The sequence below is a fragment of the Podarcis erhardii genome (genome assembly GCF_964252035.2).
Source record: "Podarcis erhardii genome assembly, chromosome: 2".
Classification (NCBI taxonomy): Eukaryota; Metazoa; Chordata; class Lepidosauria; order Squamata; family Lacertidae; genus Podarcis; species Podarcis erhardii.
Window position 1 is genome coordinate 56,643,610 of NC_138498.1, and position 20,640 is coordinate 56,664,249.

At 40.7% G+C, this 20,640-nt stretch overlaps 1 protein-coding gene across 3 annotated transcripts in view; it reads left to right on the forward strand.

The window, feature by feature from the left end:
- Positions 1–4,651: 4,651 nt before the first annotated feature.
- The window catches only part of AFF4 (ALF transcription elongation factor 4), a gene marked incomplete at its 5' end in the record, with an annotated part of 52,195 nt that continues 36,206 nt past the window's right edge, over positions 4,652–20,640 (forward strand). Inside the window, 3 exons of one of the 3 annotated variants that reach the window (XM_081851051.1) lie at positions 4,652–4,798; positions 17,573–17,660; positions 18,067–18,193. In XM_081851051.1, the coding sequence (XP_081707177.1) occupies positions 17,656–17,660; positions 18,067–18,193 (132 nt within the window). Of the gene's footprint in view, positions 4,799–17,559; positions 17,661–18,066; positions 18,194–20,640 lie in introns of those variants that run through there. The other 2 variants (XM_081851052.1, XM_081851050.1) reach the window with 2 other exon arrangements.

Here is a 20,640-nt window from a genome sequence, read left to right on the forward strand (position 1 = left end):
AAATAACAACATGGCCAGCACTCAGAAATTCAAACTCAGAAAATTTTTCAAAAAAAATCAACCTGGCCCAGTGGTCACAGAAAATCATAAAAATTCCCAAAAAAGGCCCACAAGCCCCCAGATTATCGCAAACCCCTTCCCAACACCAAGTCCTTGAATCCCAAACACCCCAACCCAAAATCCAAACCCCCCCAAAAAAGTTTTAAAAGTTTAACTTACCAAATGGATGAAAGAGAAGTTCTGGAAAAGTTCTGGAAAAGTTTTGGAAAATCTTCAAAAGTGAGCAAAGTCTGAGAAAAGGCTACCAAACCACGTGCTAACAGTTGCTCCTCGAAGTCAAGTCGCAACTGCAGCTGCTCAAGCTAAGCACCCTTGGTTTTAACGGTTTTTACACAAAGGAAACAAAGTCGCGAGACGTTTTCGTTTTGCGAAGCAAGCCCATAGGGGAATTCGTCTTGCGAGGCAAATCGCGGGCGAAAAAACCTTTCGTCTAGCGAGTTTTTTGTCTTGCGAGGCATTCGTATTGCGGGGCACTACTGTATATGCTTTTCCAAATGTATAGGTCAGTTTTAAGTGGCTTTTTCAGGTTTCATGCCGACTTTGTCAGTGTAATCAAACCTGCTGTAAATTATCCCAGTGAAGATTAGGCATCAACCACACAGTTAAATGTGAAGCATGAAAGTGTTTTAACTAACCCTTTTCCTCAAGGTAATGCACAAGTATGCCTGGGCTGCAAATGGGAGAGATTCTCACAAATCTGATTTTCCTGCCTAAACAGATAAACATACATCATTGTAATGGTAATGTTGATGTGGCCTTTCCTGCTTATGTGCGAAAGAGACTTCCAGCTATTCATGTTACCTAAAATATATATTCCTTACCAGATAGATTATCTCATATGGGTTTCAACAATGTTTGCTGAAGACATAGGAACTCTGGTTTTATCTAAAACCTAAGATAAATTTGTTCAAGGACATGGAATTGGTTATCTTTCTTTTCAACATGAGCAAAAACAGCTATAATTATAACCGGAAAATGCTGAATCTGCCCCGTTATGGATTGGTTGTTAAGAGACAAGGGACATGGTTTGCATGGAAAAATTGACAAACTTTGTGAGTAAAGGCACATAGGCTGCTAAGAGCTTTATTGAAAAGTGAAGTATGTAATATTTTGGAACGACAAAGTGCCAAAAAATCTACAACCATAGATTTGGGGCAATATTTAAGGACACTCCTTTATGATGTTTTAATTATCTGTGAATGAAGTCCTGCGTACTTAAGTTGACCATGTTAAAGAGATGTTGTTAATTGAACCTTAATTTATTCAACCTTACTCATTCCACTGAGAAAATGAATAGACTTTATTTGATGAATAGATCTTATTGCACTGATTTTATGGGTTATTGCTAGCCATTTGGAGACTTGGAGGAATTTATTTTAGTGTTCAACACTGAGCATCATACAGCTTCACAGACACTTTGAAGAATGTACACTGGAACGTACCGTAGAGGCTTTCCTTCTCGTGAAGTCTTCTGTGGCATGGTTTGCATGTTTTTATTCTTAGAATATGTATTCAGAACCCTTTTAAACATGCCTCTTGATTTGTTAAAGTCATTACAGAGTGGTTTAAAATTACTTGAACTGGACCTTGTTTTTGAACCTTCTATTGTTGTTTTTCAGCCTGGGAATGAGTTATATATCATACAAAGAATTTGAACTGGTTTCAATAATTAATTACAGGAGAGGACAAAGAACATCAAAGGGGGGAAATGAAAGCAATCCATAAGCTGGTGTTGTTGTCTCTGTCAAGGGCAATTAATATCCTAATCTAACCTAGGGCAGTTGAGACCAGCGCATGGTATGCACAGATGTTGACAGAATGTGGAGTCCTGTTAACCCATTTGGGGTCTCTATCAAGCTCTGTCTTGCTATCACTAACAGCAGGGGGTCATTTGAATACCAGGCTCTTTAGAGAAAGGGAGGTGGATTCCACGCTGTGAATCAAAGTGACATTGTCTTCTCCTTGTATTTAGCATCTCTATTGTTATAAAACATGTTCTGCTGCATGAAAAGATTCTTTTACTTCTTGAATTATGTACATATTTGGTTGATTCCCCTCATCTGAAATAAATATAACAACTGGTGTAATTTGTTTTCTATATACCACAAGAAAAGCAATTTTGTGTGTGCAGATATTTTCCTATGTCTACCAACTGTTTGTGGTCGCTATATTTCCAGTAGCTAGAGTTTCAGAGAAATGTGGGCATTAAATGGGAACCATGTGGTAGGGAGTAAAAAATCACTTCCTGCTTTTAGAACATTAATTGATGAAGCCCTTCTGACAAACATATTCAGTCTTTGGAATTGTGATAAAATATAGAAGCAGCAGTCTCTGTTGAAGAAAGTTTTATTTCTTATGGACATTCATAGAGGGAAAATGTAGAATACCATCCTCTGTTGTTTACATAAGGGTAAAGGGACCCCTGACCATTAGGTCCAGTCGTGACTGACTCTGGGGTTGCGGCACTCATCTCACTTTATTGGCCGAGGGAGCCGGCATACAGCTTCTGGGTCATGTGGCCAGCATGACTAAGCCGCTTCTGGCAAACCAGAGCAGCGCACGGAAACACTGTTTACCTTCCCACCAGAAGGTAAACTTTGACATGCTTTCGAACTGCTAGGTTGGCAGGAGCAGGGACCGAGCAACGGGAGCTCACCCCGTTGCAGGGATTCGAACCACCGACTTTCTGATCAGCAAGTCCTAGGCTCTGTGGTTTAACCCACCCGCGTCCACATAGAGGCACTTTATTGATTGCCAAGTATACTTGGTATATTAGATATATCTTGCCTACTGGGGCGGGGAGGGGTGGTAATACTGAAGGAAATAGGCTTACATTCTTGAAAGTAGCTGGCAAAAGACAAACAGAATTCTGCAGTTGGCTGACAAAGAGGACATTGGCAGAGTTCAAAGAAGTACAGTATGCTGTTTCTTTTGAGAAAACCAATTCTGCTTTACAAGCTAGTGCTAGGTGTCCAGTCCACCCCAATGTGTATTTTCAGGCAGATATTGTGGAAACATCTTCTCCATAAGGCTATCACAAGGAAACAGATATTGTAAAAAGCTGTCCCTAAACTAAGTTTGTGTGTGTGTGTGTGTGTGTGTGTGTGTGTAGTACAGAACAATAAATTCTCTGTTGTTTTGCTCTTATCTGCCTGTTTGCATTTACTGAATGTTATCAAATTATTCTGGTTTATTATAGATTTCTAGTCACCACCTCTGGATTTATTCTAGTGTGTTAGTGGACTCTTAATGTGAAATTCCATTGCTGTATGACCACACACTACCTCTCTTTTTTGAGGCATTTGAGTCTGATAATAGGCAGCAGGGTGAGGCAACTGTCCTTTTAGGTCTATGAACAGAAGGAGGATCTTGTTATTCCTGTCCATCCTGTCAGTGCACTGCATGCAAAGTGTCCTCTCTTCAGAAATGGTTTTAGAGCACCCAGAAACGAAGAGATAAACCCATGTTTACTTCTGTTCTTTAAGCTGGATATTGTTACCAACTTTCTCTTTCTTGAGATTTGAGCCCGTTGCACCTATAAAATGTTGTCGAGGGGCTCTCTCTTTGGAAGGAATTGTCAGCAGCAGCGAGGAGTGTTTCCCCCCCTGTCAGAACCTGCAATTATATTATTCGTAAACTTATTAAGGGTACAATACTTGGTAACATATGAAGGCTTTAGATAACTTTCTTGGCTAATAATATGTGTTACCTGGGTGGATAAAATCACTTTAAAAAACCACAATTTAAGTTAGCGGGCGCCTGTCGGTCGGATCTCAACAGGAATGCCGTTTCTCAAAACAGGGGCAGGCAAATGACTGCGGAGAACGAGGAGGAGGCTACTGATATTGCAGGGAATCTGAAGGAGAAGCCCTCCCGCAGAAAGCAGTGACCTCCTTGGGCATTTGCGTGGAAGAATTGCGCACCATAGCCGATTTGAATCCATTCCTCAATGGCGGCTAGGCATGCGGTTAACCCCCTTTACTCGCCCCTTGAGCTTTGCAGGACTCCATCCCTCGGATGGTCCGAGGGGGTCTCCCAGACTCCTATGCAAACCCAGACCCTACTTCGCCGCATCCGCCCGGATCGACCACAGCACAGGCGCCCACGTTGCTGCTCCGACTTTCCCCTGTAGAGGGCGCGGGAGAGCAACGGTTTTTTGTAATCATCGACTTCCAAAAAAGAAAAAAAAGAAAATGAAGAGATCCCTGGTCACGTGACGTGCCCGAATCCTCCTGCGCTTCCTTTCTGGGCGAGGGCGGTGCTCGCCTTCTCCTGGCGGTGTTGGCTGCTTTCCGCCGGGGGGTCACGTGGTGAGGCCTTAGGCCCCTCCTCTCAGCTGCTGGGCTTGGGGGCGGTGGGGCTGTGCTTGCCGCGGGGGCTGCTGGGTAATCCGACTCCAGAGAGGGAAAGAGAAGGAGGGAGGCGGCGGCGGCGGCGGCGGCAGAGACTGGCGTCGTCGGGGAGGCCCTGACACCGCCGCCCTCTCGCGTTTCAGCGCAGCCCCGGCTCGGCGGCCCCCAGACATGGAGCGGCGGGGGAGCCGGAGATGGAACTCCGCCTCCGCGCCTTTCTCTCCGCGGTGATCTCCCTCGGCCTGCCCCTCCTCTCGCCTGTGGCGGCGGCGGCGGCGGCGGCTGCTGCTGCTACTTCTTCTGGGGCCTTCCTGGCTCTCCTCACGCCCGCCCGGCGGTGGCGGCAACCGGGAAATGGTCGGGGTGTAGCGACGGAGCCCACGGAGGTGAGTGGCCGGGCGGCTCGGGGCGGAGCTGGCGCCGCTGTCGGTGGCACTTGGGCTGGGGCGAGGCAAGGTAAGGTAGGCCCCGCTTCACCTCCCCCCCCCTCTCAGGTAGCGGGAAGAAGGAGCCCTCCCCGGGGGTGGGTGAGACGGCCCCTCCCTCCTCGCTGCCGAGGGCAGCAGGCTGTTACTGCACCCCCGTCCCAGGCAACCCCCCCTCCCATAGAAAGCGTCGAAAGTCGCCTCAGGATGTATCTCCCCCGCTCTTTTCCTCTTCTTCCGGGAGGGGTGGTGGTGGTGGTGGATGGGTAGGCATTTTCTGCTTCCGCTCCTCCCTCTCTACTTTGGAATGGGCTTCCTTTCTTCGCTTCTCCCACGCCCCGGATTCTCCCCGTCCTCCCTCCTTCGAAATTCAGGGGAGCTCCTCTCCCTTGGATCCCTTTCCTAATCTGTCCCTTACTGCTCTCCGGACTTCATCCTTAAGCGAGGTATCCCCAGAATGACTGCTAGCATAGGGATAAGCACACCTGGTTACTAGCGCTTCTATTTCTCTCTCTCCCCCCCCCCCCCATATATATGCCGTATCACATAAATGCACACACGTGAGGGCTTCTGATGATACATTGTGTGTTCGAAGGATGGAAGCAGAGATGGGATGGCACTGCCTTTCTTTCCCAGAAGTGCCCGTAGCTTGAGATAAATGTGCATCTGAGCTTGTTCTTGGATGGTTTTGCTAACTAAACCACCACTACCTCCTCTATTGCAATAGTTGGGTTTTAATCCCACTCACTCTAGTGATCAGTCAGCAGTTTGTTATGTTGTTGAAATACTGAGTAGCTCTTAGGACAGATCAGGCAAAGCGATTGTAGTTCTGTAGATTGCTTTTTGAGTGAGTTTTCTGGCAGATCCTATCTGTCTATGTCAGCAGAAGTTCCTCTAAAAGTGATATGGGGATTTCACCATCTCTTTTGTTACTATACCCAAAGCTGCAGTAGTCTCACCATTTGAAGGAAGGACTGTCTTGATCTCTGTTACTCCACACAGAATCTGAATTTGAAATGTCTTATCCAATGTAACACGGATAAGATACATCTTAACTGTATAACTATTATCTCTTTAACTGTAATACTGAGGGCAGGTTTACATAATACTAGTTCTGTATTTGTGGGACATCCCAACTGTCCTTAACAATGAGTATTAACAAATATAACATGTGAATTGGGTAATTGTGAACAGAGCAGTCCTTCTGCAAAGGTCTACTATCACTGGAACTCCTGCTGGCACAGTTCATGTGTTGTGTTGATCTCAGTACTGTATGTACACCTGAGCAAGAACAATCATAATTACTTGTGCAAAAATGTATTTGAACTGCTTGTGTATAAGTATGGAATGGCGGCTATAGTTTGGATGGGATCCAGAAAGCCTTGGATGATACAGCTCTGGGCCAACAGTGTTGATAGAAGAAGCTTTCAGTTGTGTTGATCTCTTTCTAGGCAGGAATGAGATGTTAATGACTCAGACTTAGTTCCTTATCATCTGTTGAAAGAGCTTGACTCTGAGAAATGTGAAAAAGAAACATTTTACAATTTACTATATTGCCTTAAGGAATCAGGACAGTATCCCTGCACTGTGATTTGAAATGTATGGTGTTGAGAGTGAGAGGAACGAAAGTCATTCAGCAAAGAGTAGTGTTCCAAGGAAAATACTTCTCAGACAAGTATCACACTTCTTTCCTTTGTTTATTACTGTGCCTGTTACCTTCAGCAAATGACTGTTGTTTATCAGGCTGATGATTTAATGGGGACATTTGGATTTAAATCTGTTGAATCCTATTGACGATAATAGGATTAAGCTAGTTTAAATCTAAATACTTTGCTTTAAGTGATGGTGAGTTCATAACCTAAGCCCCACAATTTGTTTGGACTAAATTTTCTATACATCACAAAATTAAGGCTAAAGAACCTCTTAGCTTACTTTGTATGCACTTGACTATTACTATGGGATGTACCAGAACAGAAGTTTAACAAAGACTCCACCAATACTTATGAGATTGCACTGTTTATTGTCAATAAAGTTATGATTTCCTCCGGACTTAAATCTTGTCTCAAAGCTGCTGTAGCCACAAGTGGGGGCTGATTTCTGGTTTAAGCTCTTAAGCCCATATGTTTTCCTCTCTGCACATAATAGCCTCTAGGTTGGAGCAAATTTAAATTTGGCCTTCAGCACAGGGGCAAAGGGTTGCAAGTCCAAATTGCCCCCCTCCTTAAAGATGTCATGGAACTCACATGCCATATATAGGTTTATTTTTTTACCTGAATGGAACTTAAGTTTATTCACCCTCATCTTCTCTATCACTGACCTCAGACGAATAGAGAGATGACACTGCTTCACCAGGAGTTGACAGTTTTCATCAGTATATTGATAGCCAGGTCAGGTAGCCAGCACCAGTTCATGTAAGTTTTCTGAGTAATTTTGAATTAGAAAACTATTTCTCCTCTCCTGTGTGTGATTCTTAATTTGCAAAGTATATATGCTTTTTAGGGAAAATGACCTGTTAAATTGTAGTTTAACTGGTATGCAGCAGGGAATCCATTTAATGAATTTATCCTCATCTTCAGTTCTAAACTGATGGTATGGTGAACTAAAACCTGTCCAAATGCATTTTTTGGGAGACAGGGAGTTGTCTTGGTTAGGCTAAAACTTGGATGAAGGGTCTATATACTTCCTGACAGGAGATCCCTGCCAGTGCTTGTGTCTTGCTGTGTTCTCACTGTTTAGTTATTCTAAGGTAGATTGCAATCATTGTCATTTTAAAATATGTGACTTCCCAGTAGCAAGTGGCAAGCCCATGAAAGAGGTCAGTGAATAGACATAGGCCTCCCTAGTCCAGTTCTAACATTTTATTTTCTGAAGCACCCTGTTTCTCATAATATTTCCTTTAGAATGTACCCTGCCCTTTTATGATTGTCTGCGAGGCACTATATTCACTGATACTGTATAAATAATAAACAGTATTTATCTCTTCTGTTTAAAGAATCAGATGATCATAGTTTGAACATGCAACTAAAAATGAACTATATGCATAAGCAACAGCTGTTTCTCATTTAGTAATGTTTGGAAATGCTAACTGCCACTATTAAAGTGTTTAAATAATATCCTAATAAATACTAAACTAATACCAAATTTCTGAAATGAGCTTTGACCAGAAACCATGGTGCAGCAAATTTAGTGGCACTCTGCTGACAGTAAGACTTTCATCAGAGGCTAAGGGAGGAAAACCTCCCTCTGTATTCTCTCTCCCCCCCCCCCATGATTGCTCTAGAGCAGGGGCGCCCAACTCCCAAGAGACTGCGATCCACTCACAGAATAAAAAACTGGCAGTGATCTACCCCATTTTTGGGGTGTTCAGGTCAAAGTTGTTGAGCTTCGTTTAGGGACAAAAATGTCAAAATTGAGGAAAGGGGAAAACTCACTCACCAAAAGATCGCTAAGAAAACAATCTGTCTCACAGCGAAAAGTCCATCTTCCATTACAGCTATCATGCAAAAATGGAGGACAGGCCGAGGGGGTGGGGCTGGATGCTCTGATGACAATGCAAAGGAAAAGGAGACCGCGATCAACTGGAACCTTCCAGGGATCAAACAGTTGATCTTGATCGACCTGTTGGACACCCCTGCTCTAGAGGATCCCCCAGTCTGTCAAGCAAGCAACTGAGAGGGTCTGCCTTTGTAAATTACAAACTGCTTATTGACGAATCAATGGGTAATGCAAGAGGTCTTTGGGAGATGTGGAAAGGAGATCTAGGTATCAGCACTATGAAACATGACAGGTTTGATAAGGTCTGGCCCTATTTTATAAGTTACATGAATAACTCACCTTCATCCACTGCACCATATGACAGTGTGGAGTTACATGGATATGAAATTACCTGTTCATTGTGTTGCTTAGTGATCACTGTATTGTAACAGGAAAATATATTTTGCATTTGTATATCCCTGGTCCTGAATGGGGTAACTGTGCCCCTGAAGGACCAGGTGCGCAGCCTGGGAGTCATTCTGGACTCACAGCTGTCCATGGAGATGCAGGTCAATTCTGTGTCCGGGGCAGCTGTTTATCAGCTCCATCTGGTACGCAGGCTGAGACCCTGCCTGCCCGCAGACTGTCTCACCAGAGTGGTACATGCTCTGGTTATCTCCCGCTTGGACTACTGCAATGCGCTCTACGTGGGGCTACCTTTGAAGGTAACCTGGAAACTACAACTAATCCAGAATGCAGCAGCTTAGACTGGTGCCTGTGAGCGGCTGCCGAGACCATATAACACTGGTCTTGAAAGACCTACATTGGCTCCCAGTAAATTTCCGAGCACAATTCAAAGTGTTGGTGCTCACATTTAAAGCCCTAAATGGCCTTGGTCCAGTATACCTGAAGGAGCGTCTCCACCTCTGTTCTTCTGCCCGGACACTGAGGTCCAGTGCCGAGGGCCTTCTGGTGGTTCCCAGAAGTTACAGGGAACCAGGCAGAGGGCCTTCTTGGTAGTGGCGCCCACCCTGTGGAACGCCCTCCCACCAGATGTCAAAGAGAAAAACAACTACCAGACTTTTAGAAGACATCCGAAGGCAGCCCTCTTTAGGGAAGCTTTTAATGTTTAATAGGTTATTGTATTGTAGTGTTCTGTTGGAAGCCAACCAGATGGGCGGGGTGTAAATAATAAATTATTATTATTATTATTATTATTATTATTATTATTATTATTATTATTACCATTTAAATCACACTGTGACTATTGGATTTGAATTGTTTTATTTTTAGAAAACTAATACAGTGATTCTCATGGTGTGGCATTTGACATCAAGTATAGTGGGAAGATTCAAGGATAATCAAAGAAACATTTAAACATTTCAATGTAGTATAGGATCATAATATGTTTTTATTTTCAGAATATGGATAAATATTTTTTCAAAATGAGAGCAAGAGCATCAAGAATATTGAGGATAATCGTAGTTGTCATTTATAATTATATTTTGGGAGTTATTCAAGTTCTCATGTAGCTGCATTGTTTTACTCTTTCTGGATGTCCCACGATCATATTATAAAATAGTTGTATTCTGTGTTATAAATTAAGCACGAACAAATTTTCTCTGGTACAGAGAAAAAGTTTGAGAACCACTGCTTTAATAAATACCTTTCGGGGGTGAAATTTCTTTCCTCCCAGTACCACTGATTGACGTCTTACTGTCAGCTGAGCAACACCACTGGACACAATCCACTGTGAATATAAAACTATATATAAAATTCTGAAAAGCTGGTACTATTTATATCCTTCTCATATTTTACATAGTGAATATATATAATAGCTCACATAGTCCTATATATAAATGAGACTTTTTGTCTTATTTTTGAAGCAGTATTGAATATATGCTTCCCATCCTTATTCTGCTTTCAGATAAGATGGCAATATTGGCAAGTAGGAAGGAATAACGTTGTGGTGAAGTAGTTAAGTGTTGTTTGTCAACAACTGGAATGTGTTCATGTAGTCATGGTTTTTTGCTCAGTTTTAGATTTTTCATTCAGGTCACAGTGGTTTGATGAAAAGCCTGCTTAATTTATGCTTTGCTTTTGCATTTTATTGCAGTAAGAGGTATGGTTTGCTAGAAGACATCTGCTGGTATGATTAAATCGTTTGAGTCAATAGGCATGTTCTGTTTGGCACAGACCATAGATACCATGCTTTGGGAGGTGCATAAGCTTCATACTTGTAAGTGTCTGGGCAAAAGAAATGCAGCCACTCGGGCAGAAATGGATTGAGGAATTGAAGGATTTGTATAAGATTTACTGGGTAATTCATAAAGAAGTGGAAGTAAGGCAGTGTGTGTACCAGCCTTCTGAATTACCCATCAAAGTTACTAGCCAATAAATAAATAAATAAATAAATAAACAAACAAACAAATAAATAAATAAATAAATAACCAACCAACCAACCAACCAACCAACCAACCAACGTACAGTACCTGCCTTGTACTTACAAGAGGAGTTGGTAGAGTAGAGGGATCTTTCTAGCCTTTCTTATGAGTAGGTGAGGAAAACATTTTAAATGAAGCTGGCTAGTGGAGGGCACATAGAATGTTCCCTGCCTTGTTCTCTCCTCACCTGGTTTCTGTGCCGGATGTGCAGAAAGGGGCTTCACTGCCTGGTTGCTGAGCATAGAAGGCTTGTTAGTGAAGGTGTGGGTCCCTGTGTCACTTCATCAGCTCATTATGTTTCTTTGTTGAGCCACACAAGGAACAAAGCACTCTTCTCTGTGTGTCCAGAACAGAAGCTTAGCGGACGATCATAGCAACCCAACCTTCCACTGACAGACTCCTTGATTTCAGTTCTAGGTGAGGAGGAGGCAAAGTTCCCTCCTATACAACATAAAACTGAGCAGACTGCCAGAAGAAGCAGGTGGGTGGGTGGGTGCACGCGCACACACAAACTATATGTAGCACCCTTAATCGAAAAATCTCAGGATGGTTAACATTAAAATCTAATTGAATAACCGTGTACTGGAAGCAACCATTTTACATTCATCCAATTGACACACAACCATGCACACGCTCATCGTTACTGAAGCAGAAGATGGGTTCCTGTTCTTAATAGTTATAGTAAAAATGTTAGACTGGGGGAAATGGAGAGGCTCAGGTAGTGAAGAATGAATGCAAACAAATGTAGCTACATGCACATGGCTTAATTTTAGTTGGGAATGTGGGCTAAGGTTAGTGCAATCCTATGTTACTCAAAAGTAAGTCTCATTGCTTTCAATGAGAGTTCTTTGCAGCTAAATGTGTACTGGAATGCAGCTTTAAGCCCAAAGCTTTATAGAAGAGACAAATGTTGGGCTGAGGTCTGAAGGAAATTGGACAGTGAGGAAAGGGGATGGGAACATCAAATGGCAACAGAAAGGCATAGAGGGTCACAATCTGAAGTGTTAGCAGAGTGTAATTGTGACAATATGTTAAGACTTAAGCTTGTGGCCATATGACTTTGGAAAAGTTTATGCTTCAAGAGAGTTGAGCCAAATTCTTGTTCATTTTTGCAGTTAAGTGAGATAATACATTGGAGAAGATACTAAAATTGTTGATGTATTCATAAGAAGCTCTGCTCAGTTAAGAAGGTGATGATACCTTTGTAGGCATCAAATTCCTGAGCATTGAGAGAGCTGTTAATTCCATTGTGTTTCTACAGTACTTCCACTTCTTACCATAGTTGGTTTCTTAGTCACCTGACATACAGTGGTGCCCCGCAAGATGAATGCCTCACAAGACGAAAGAGTTTTCCGTTTTTGAGGTGCTTCGCAAGACGAATTTCCCTATGGGCTTGCTTCGCAAGACGTTTTCGTTCTTTCGCAACGAAAGACGAGTTCTTGCGAGTTTTTTTCCCTTTCCCCCCCTTTTTCTAAGCCGCTAATAGCGCTAAGCCGCAATAGCCGTGCTTCACAAGATGAAAAAACCGCAAGACGAAGAGACTCGCAGAACGAATTAATTTCGTCTTGCGAGGCACCACTGTATATCAAATAGTCTTAACCTGATGATTTGATTATATGACAAATGTTACATGAAGGCAGTGAATAAGCTATAGTGGATAGTAATGTACAGACTGTGTATTTGAATTTACAGAGAAATGATGAATACCTACATACTTTTGGTTCACATATATTTTTGAGTTTAATTAATTATGGAAATAAGACAATACATCAGGAACTGTCAGAGCTATGTACTTGGGCATGTAAAAGCATGCCCCACAGAAACTCTGCATGCTAATCATTCTGCTGTAACTGCAAGAACTAAGAGTGATATCTAAGTACATCATGCTCAGATTAACGCCATTGAAATCAGTGAACTTGTAGAATTTAAGTACATTCTGAGTATGACTAACACTGGATATGACCCTAAATATCAAATTCTCTGGAATAATATCCCGCTTTTCTCCAAATAGTGTTGATATATTAATTTCTTTGTCTTGTGGCTTTTGTCCTGAATACTGTAGGTATTCAGGATTAAGTGAAGCTCAAGTCATCCACTGGTATAAGGATAACTGAACAGGAAACTGTTGAAACCAAAGACACTTTGTTTTATTTCAGTGATAGACAAAGCTGATAAAGGTTTATTAGAGCTTTCAGAATGAAAGTGGATGAAGCCAACTTTGAATGTTGTTTTGTTGTCTTTTAGCTTGCTTTTTGCTTTGTTGGTGAAACAAGGAACAGCCAGGCTAGAATAATCCTGTGTATTTTGAATGAAGTAGAAACACTTTTGGAAACAGACCAGTGCAACTATAACTTTACTAACTTCAGTCAGCAGGGCTTATCATAACTGGGGAATCTCGTAACTGCAACCAAGCAAGTTGGCAGCATTTTTATGCTTCCTTTGGAACAATGAGGTTCCAATTATAGAGAAACTGTCATCTCTGATACTCTCATAATATTGAGACTTAATTATTTTAATTCATTATATTGTTATTTGACAAAGAATATCACATGAAGCCATATTTTATCTTGTTATCAAATAAACTGATATTTATTAAAGTGACAGAGCTTCAGACCTGGTATTAAAGGTGAGAGAAATAAACATAACAGATTATGGCATTTAATTGCGAACTTGGCAAACTATGCCCTCATAAGTTTATTCTGCATTATTACATTCCTGGCAGTTTCAGCTGAAATACGATTTTTAAAAGCCCCTTTTATGTGCAAGATTATAACAGCCCTATGCCAACATTATTGCTACGAGTGAGGCAGTCTGTAACTGACGCTGACATGAATGTCTGTATATATCAGATACATGCATTGATACAAGTTTGCTGTGCATCAAAGCCAACCATTGGATATTAAACTAAAAGATACCTGCCTTTGAAAGATAGGGACACATTCTTGTGCACAATGGGTATATTACATCACTTATTTCAAGACTTTTTGAATTTCTTACTGAGCAAATGTATTTACTCTTAGCTTTCAGAAGCATATATTATATCAGAAATGACCCAAAGGCCTTCAGTTAATTAATGTTGCCTCCTAGGGTGGTGCTCATATTTTAGAGTGGAGGGTAGAACTTAGTCCTTAATAATATCTTGTGGATTTTGTATTGTCAGTTGTTTTAGTTTTTTCCTGGTTTTAAATTGTCTTTTACATACTTTTGTCAGGTCACATTGAGACTTTATTGTAAAAAGTAACTGATAAATGAAATAAATAATTTGCTCATTTTAGATTATACAAGTTTGTGTAGAACTGCATTAGCTCAGCATTTACTTGGTATTTTGAAATGATTTCTTAGATCTGCTGTACTTCTAACTAGTTCTGGTGGTAGTTAGGTGGATAGGCATCCTGTGGAATAACAAAGACCTAGTTATTTATAGCTGTGCTGGAGCTTATTTATCATTCATAGCCAAATATTGGCAAACATAGCTCATGTTGCATCATGTCTAGTTCACTGGCACTGAATGTGCTTTTGCTTATGAAAGCATTTAAACAACAAACCATTCAAAAGCCCTCAAGACCACTGAAATGGTGATTTCTTCTCAAGGAGATACTTCAAAACTCACTAACATTCTTTAATAGAATTTTTAAATCTTGTTTTTCAAAAAGCCTTATACATAAATGCGTAAATGCTTGTATTTGTGTTTTGGGCATGAAACATGGCAGTCGGCTATACAGTACATTCATTTGATTTGAATAGCACTGCACTGTATCTCAGTGATACTGCATGTGCTTTGCTGCCCAAAAGTTCCAGGTTAAATCTGACATATTGACATAGATCTGGGAAAGACTGCCTGAAAGTGTTAAACCCTGGAGAGCCACTGCCATTCGGTGTGAATGGTATTGAACTACATGGACCAATGGTATCGCTCAGTATAGCAATTGTGCATGTTCTTAAGAGGACATTACTGTAGTTTAGAACGTATTAGGTAATGACAGGGGTAAGTAGGAGGAAATGAAACCACATCCAAAAATGGTGACATCCTTTGACATCTTGACATCCTTTATCCTACCAATTTCCTAGTATGTGTGATGTGTTTTGTTTTGTTTTGTCAGATGAAGGTAGAATGACTTTTAAAGATTGATATGTAAACTTCTGCCTTTGGGCAAAATGCTAAGTGTTTCAGAATAAATGTTCTTATTGTCATATAACAGGGGTCAGCAACCATTTTCAGCCATGGGCCGGTCCACCGTCCCTCAGACCATGTGGTGGGCCCGACTATATTTTTTTTGCAGGCGGGTGGGGGGGGGATGAACGAATTCCTATGCCCCACAAATAACCCAGAGATGCATTTTAAATAAAAGGACACATTCTACTCATGTAAAAACGTGCTGATTCCTGGTCCGTCTTGCAGCTTTAAAATAAATAAGTAGAGTTTAATTTTTCAAAATCACCCTTTCATAGATAGTTGATGGTAGTGAAAGAATGTATTTAACTCTGGTTTTAACACTTAGTATGTCACTTCATTTGATCTTCAGTGGTGTTTATCCTTCTACCTTCCAAGTATATTTGCCTGAGGACAAGCTTAAGGTTTGAAAAGTCACCTGCAATGTTGGTTTTTAAAGATAATTACTGATTGAAGTTTGATTTTGCTTTTGTTATAAAGCTTCTAATTTAGTAAACAACTGTTGCTGTTTTGCCTGCTTAAAGGTTAATTAAAGTTACTAAGTTAATTGTTTGCCTTCTAGGCATGTTTCAAATAATACTTTTTAATATAAAAACTAAACATCATAGCTAGAGCAATTTCATGATTTCCTAACGCATTCTGTCTTTAATATTCATAGTAATATTTCTCATTCTGGAAAAATGGTGCATTCTGTTTTAAAATGTTGGGTAGTATCCAACACTGCTATTCTGCTAGTGCAACAGACTTCCACTTGCACAACAAAATCCTCCCTGCAGCCCTGGCATACCCTCCACATCTGCTCTAGAGGGTTGCAAGACCCTATGGAGAAGATTTTGATGGTGTGGGGGGAGGGGAAGTCCCGTAAGTCACACTTAGCATTAGATATGATCCATTACAGTGGTAGTTCAGCTTATGAATGTGATCCGTTTCAGGGTGCCATCCGCACCCCGAAAAGTCTGTAAGTAGAGTGTTGCTACTGCGCGTGCGCAAAGCACACAGATTGCTTCTGTGCATGCACTGAACCCGGAAGTAAACACTTCCGGGTTTGCCGCGTTCATAACCTGAAAAGCTGCAACGTGAAGCAAACGTAACATGAGGTATGTCTGTACTTCCATTCTAGTTTATAAAGGAGGGTGTTACTGAGAAGGCAATGGATTATACAAAATACGTAAAGTGAAATTTATTCCACTAGCTGTTAATGGTTATGTAAGATTCAGTTTTGCGATGAACCTTTGTGAGCTTTCCAGAACCTTTGAGAGTTTACTCTGCTCAATCTGTGACTGGGAGGAGTGGATTGACTATAAACGTCTGTGCAATAAGTCATCAGCCAGATGTTTCTTGTGAAGAAGCTCTTCACTGTGCCCCATCAAGTGGTTATTAGTGGCAGTTAAACTTATTGCTCTGGAAATCTTGGGGTGACTGCATACCTATGTGTTTAGAAGATACTGCACATTAAATAATCTCTTTTTATAACAGGAGTGGGGAACTGAGGGCTGCATTCTCTCATGGAAGAACTTCTGGGGGCTTCATGCCACTGATGAATGAGGCCAGAGGCAAGAATGGATTGTGACTCTTGCCTTCTATAGTAGGCTACTATCCAGTCACACAAAAGTCAGAGGTTCTATACCCACACACCCACATCCTCCATCTAGGTTACCAAGAATCATTGTTAGAGGTCAAGGACATATTCCAGCCAGGCAGAAGCACTCAATATGGGTGCAGAGCAGGCCTGGGGACGGGTGTAGACTGGGGAGAGGGACTTGCCCAGGATGAATGCTGAGGGCGAGACAGAGGCCTAGAGGGCTATATTTGGCCTCTGGACCTACAGTTCCCCACCCACACTATATAATGTAAGTGAATTTCATGGAGATTCCACAACTTAACTTCCTTCTGCTTGTAATAGACTAACAGCCTAGGCCAAAGTCAATTTATTGTGAAAATAGTGTTAATTGAAGTTGACCTAAGAGGATATCTAGTTTTGTGACCAGAAGTGTACTCATTTAATGAGGTTTCCCTGCCACCATTTCTCCCCTGCAGCCCATGCATCCTCAAGATGCCTCTACTGAAGGTTGCAGGACTCAGGAAAGGCCCAGTACAGTATGTGACATGGGCCGCAGTGGGAGGGGGCAATGACCAAAAATTAGATGGAGGCAGGTTGCACGTGGTATTGCTCTAGATGACTTTTGGGAAAGAAAAGTGGTGGCCGCTGTGAATTAACCCCCCCCTTCCAAATTTGTTGTCTACCCTGCTCTCACCTTGGAAATCCAAACTAAAACTCGGCCTTAATTGAAAGTAAGTTAAGTGTTCTGAACATGAAACACTCTTAGTGTGACTTTGCACTCAGCACACTGTGTTCACAAACTTTCTTGTAAGTAGAATCTTGTTCTTAACTTAGATGCTTCCTTGAGCTTAAGGGGAATCCTTTTAGATTTATGGCTTATATTTAGAGCAGTAGGTCAAATTAAAGCAGTGTTCTGTTACGTCAGATGTCAGTAAGCCTGTTTTATAAGGGAAACCTTCCAAGTTCTTAACCCACAAGGATCAGAAGTTCCTATTCAGGGAGGAAGTGTAGGCATTTTTAGAGGTTGTTGTAAATTTGGAGATGTTTACTGAAATGTGTATTTAGAGTAGAAATGTCATTTTTAGGGAACCTAGAAACAGCAAAGCTGAGAGCATGCTACGGAGGATGGACACCAAGGAGGCTCTGTTGGGGACAGAAAGAAAGAAAAATGAGGTAGATCAAACGTAGATGGCAATTGTTGTATATGGGAATGTGTGTTCATAGGCTGGCTGGTGGGAGGTGATTTGAATAACCATAAAAAATAGAAAGCTGAAGTTAATAAAGTGTTTAATTGGATAAAAACCTTTGATTCTCATCTCGATTGGCCTATTCTAATTGTGCAGGTAACATGATCTAAGAGTAGGAGTTCGTTTAAATAATGCTTTGCAGTTTTACATATCAAAGTAATTGCATAAGTTATACCAGTGTCATATCTGTAAGGCAAGTTGTAGTGTGGAGGCATTCCCTACCGGAGGGTGTTAAAGGGGAGGGGGGTTCATAAGACTGTCCAGGGGACAACCCTTCATCAGTTCTTTTACCTCTGTACCCATTTAGGTAATCAAATTGTTTTTGTTCATAGCAACATGAACCGTGAAGACCGGAATGCGCTGCGTATCAAAGAAAGAGAGAGGCGTAATCAAGAAATTCAGCAGGGTGAAGAAGCCTTTCCACCTAACTCTCCTCTCTTTGCTGAACCATATAAAGTTGTAAGTGCATGAGGTTTTTTAAAAATGCAGTTTTTATCTCACTCCAAATTAAAATGGTTTGAGTTTTTCCCCCTGTAATACAACTTCAGTATCATATGGTTTCATTAAAATACAAATAAATGTCATTTATATAGTGGTTCCAAGTCTTACATCCTCAAAATTCCTGTGATGTAGGCAAGAGTCTACAAGAGACTTGACTGTGGAAGAGACTAAGACCTGTTGCTCTAGATCTAGAAAAAGTAAAGAAACCTGGAAGTTGTGTTATGATTTGAACATTTTTAAAGTAATGTTGCTGAAATATAAGATTACTAGAATTTTATGACTGCTCTGGTTTTAACAAAAGGACATTGTATCAACATTTTTTTTAAAAAGAAAGAATTAAATATCTCATTATGCTAATAATAACTATCCACACTTGAAGCTAGCTTGCAGTTGAACAGCCTAAATTGAAATTATAGAAATGATAAATGTGAATTAGAGCCCTAAAGTATTTGAACAGTTAATTGTTATAAAGTACTCTTGCCTTTGTAGTAAAAGAGTAATACAGCATATTAACATTTTTGAACTTTGTAGACAATAGTCTATTAATTACAAGTAATTGTTGGAGCTTGATGTTTTTAGTCTAGCTCTTTATTTGTAAGGTTCACTAGTTAATACTGCTAATTTGCTTTGTTCATGCAGTTAAATCTAATTGTAGCTGTTGTGAGTAAGATTGAAACCAAATTAGAAGGAAGACTGGGTTATGAAATACTGTCAGTTTGAGAAATTTGGGTTTTGTTTTGTTTTAAATACTGACTTGTTTTTGTGAGGCTGCAAATGTATCCCTGTACACCTCTCTTTCAGGCAACAGATTGGTTAAAGGTTACTTTATTTAAATTGTGTGTCATTTAGCATTTGCATTTCACTAACAGTGACATATTTTCTTCATATCCCTGAATTTAAAGTTAACTTGGGTACATGTTTCCTTTCCTTCTCAATACAATTTTCCTTCTCTGTGTTCTTCAAGGTGTGGTTACTGGACAATCAATACCATCTAATTATTTTGGTCTGTGATTTTTAGTAGTTAGCGACTCATTCAAGGTGCTTGTCTCAAAGTGTGTGCTGTTTATTACAAAAAATACATATGGTGAAGGGATTTGTGTTGAATAGTAAACATTTGATATCAGGCAGTCTACAGAATACATTGCAATGTATGTCTCTATCCATGGTGAGGTGGGAGTAAGGAGCCCCACTGTCTCCTTTGCCATTTGTGTGTACATCAGGTTAAAATGGTTTTCTTCCAGGAGGCCTTTGCATTATGGGTGCTGTTTTCTGCTCTCTTGTATTTTAATCTATGTTTTAATTTTTTTCAGTTTCATGCTTCATTAATTATTTTTGTAAGCAGCTTTGTGATACATAGTAAAAAGTGTGGTATAAATTTCTTGAATAATAATACATGAAACACGAGGGAAGGAGGGCACAATGACCTGTCTGTTTGATCTTGTTCCTCCTTCAGCCACCTTACATTTAAAAATGCCACTTAAGATATCTGTAACACTGCTCTAGTATAGGCTTTTAGCCATGTTATATATGGATTGGCCTGGGCAACAGGGGCAGTTCTAGAAGGGCTGAATTCACCCCCAGCTATAAGATTGACCAGTGCTGATTTTGACTAACAGTCACTAGAAAGAAAGAAAAACTGAAATCTTACTTGCTTCTTCCATCCTTTAAAAATATTCATAGACGTGGAAGAAGCTGAAAGAAGGGAAAGTAGTCCTTTATGTTTTTAGTCTTGTTTTTTAAAAGTACATGCATGATGGAAAGAGGTAGATGCAGTGTACTGAAATACTAAATAAGAGGAGTGCAGCTTAAACTACCTGAAAGGCATGTGAATAGAGATTACAATAATAAATGTGTTTCAGTTATTTAAGAGGATTTTTTAAATTATCTATTTATCTTTGTTGCTTGAGCTTTACTACTTTTAAAAATCTGTTTGGTTTCTAAATGTGCAAAAAACAGTTTTCAAACTGTTTCTTCTAGCATAAGAAGCTTTTAGAGTCTTTCTCATTTTGCTCCCAGCACCATACAAATCCTAATGAATGTGATATCTTGGGAATTCCTAAGAAAGCATCCTGAAAGCTTCTGTAAATGGAGATTTTGCCTTTTGGTCCTTTGAACAGTTACTTAGCAGAACCAGGAAAGACCCTTATATGTTCTGGTTGAGAAACATGTAGAGGGACCGCTTGTCATAGCCACTTTGTTTGGTGAATGGTAGAGTTAGAAGAAAAATCTGGTTAGGGTTTTACAGAGAATCATTTGTGCATTTCTGGAATGATGAATATAATGGGTGATATCCAATGGTGCCAATTCACAAGTGGAACATATTTCTTCAAGAACAGTGTGACTTCCCTTCTCCTCCTCCTCCTACAGCTCCCTGCATGCCCCCCAGGTCTACTCTAGAGAGTTGA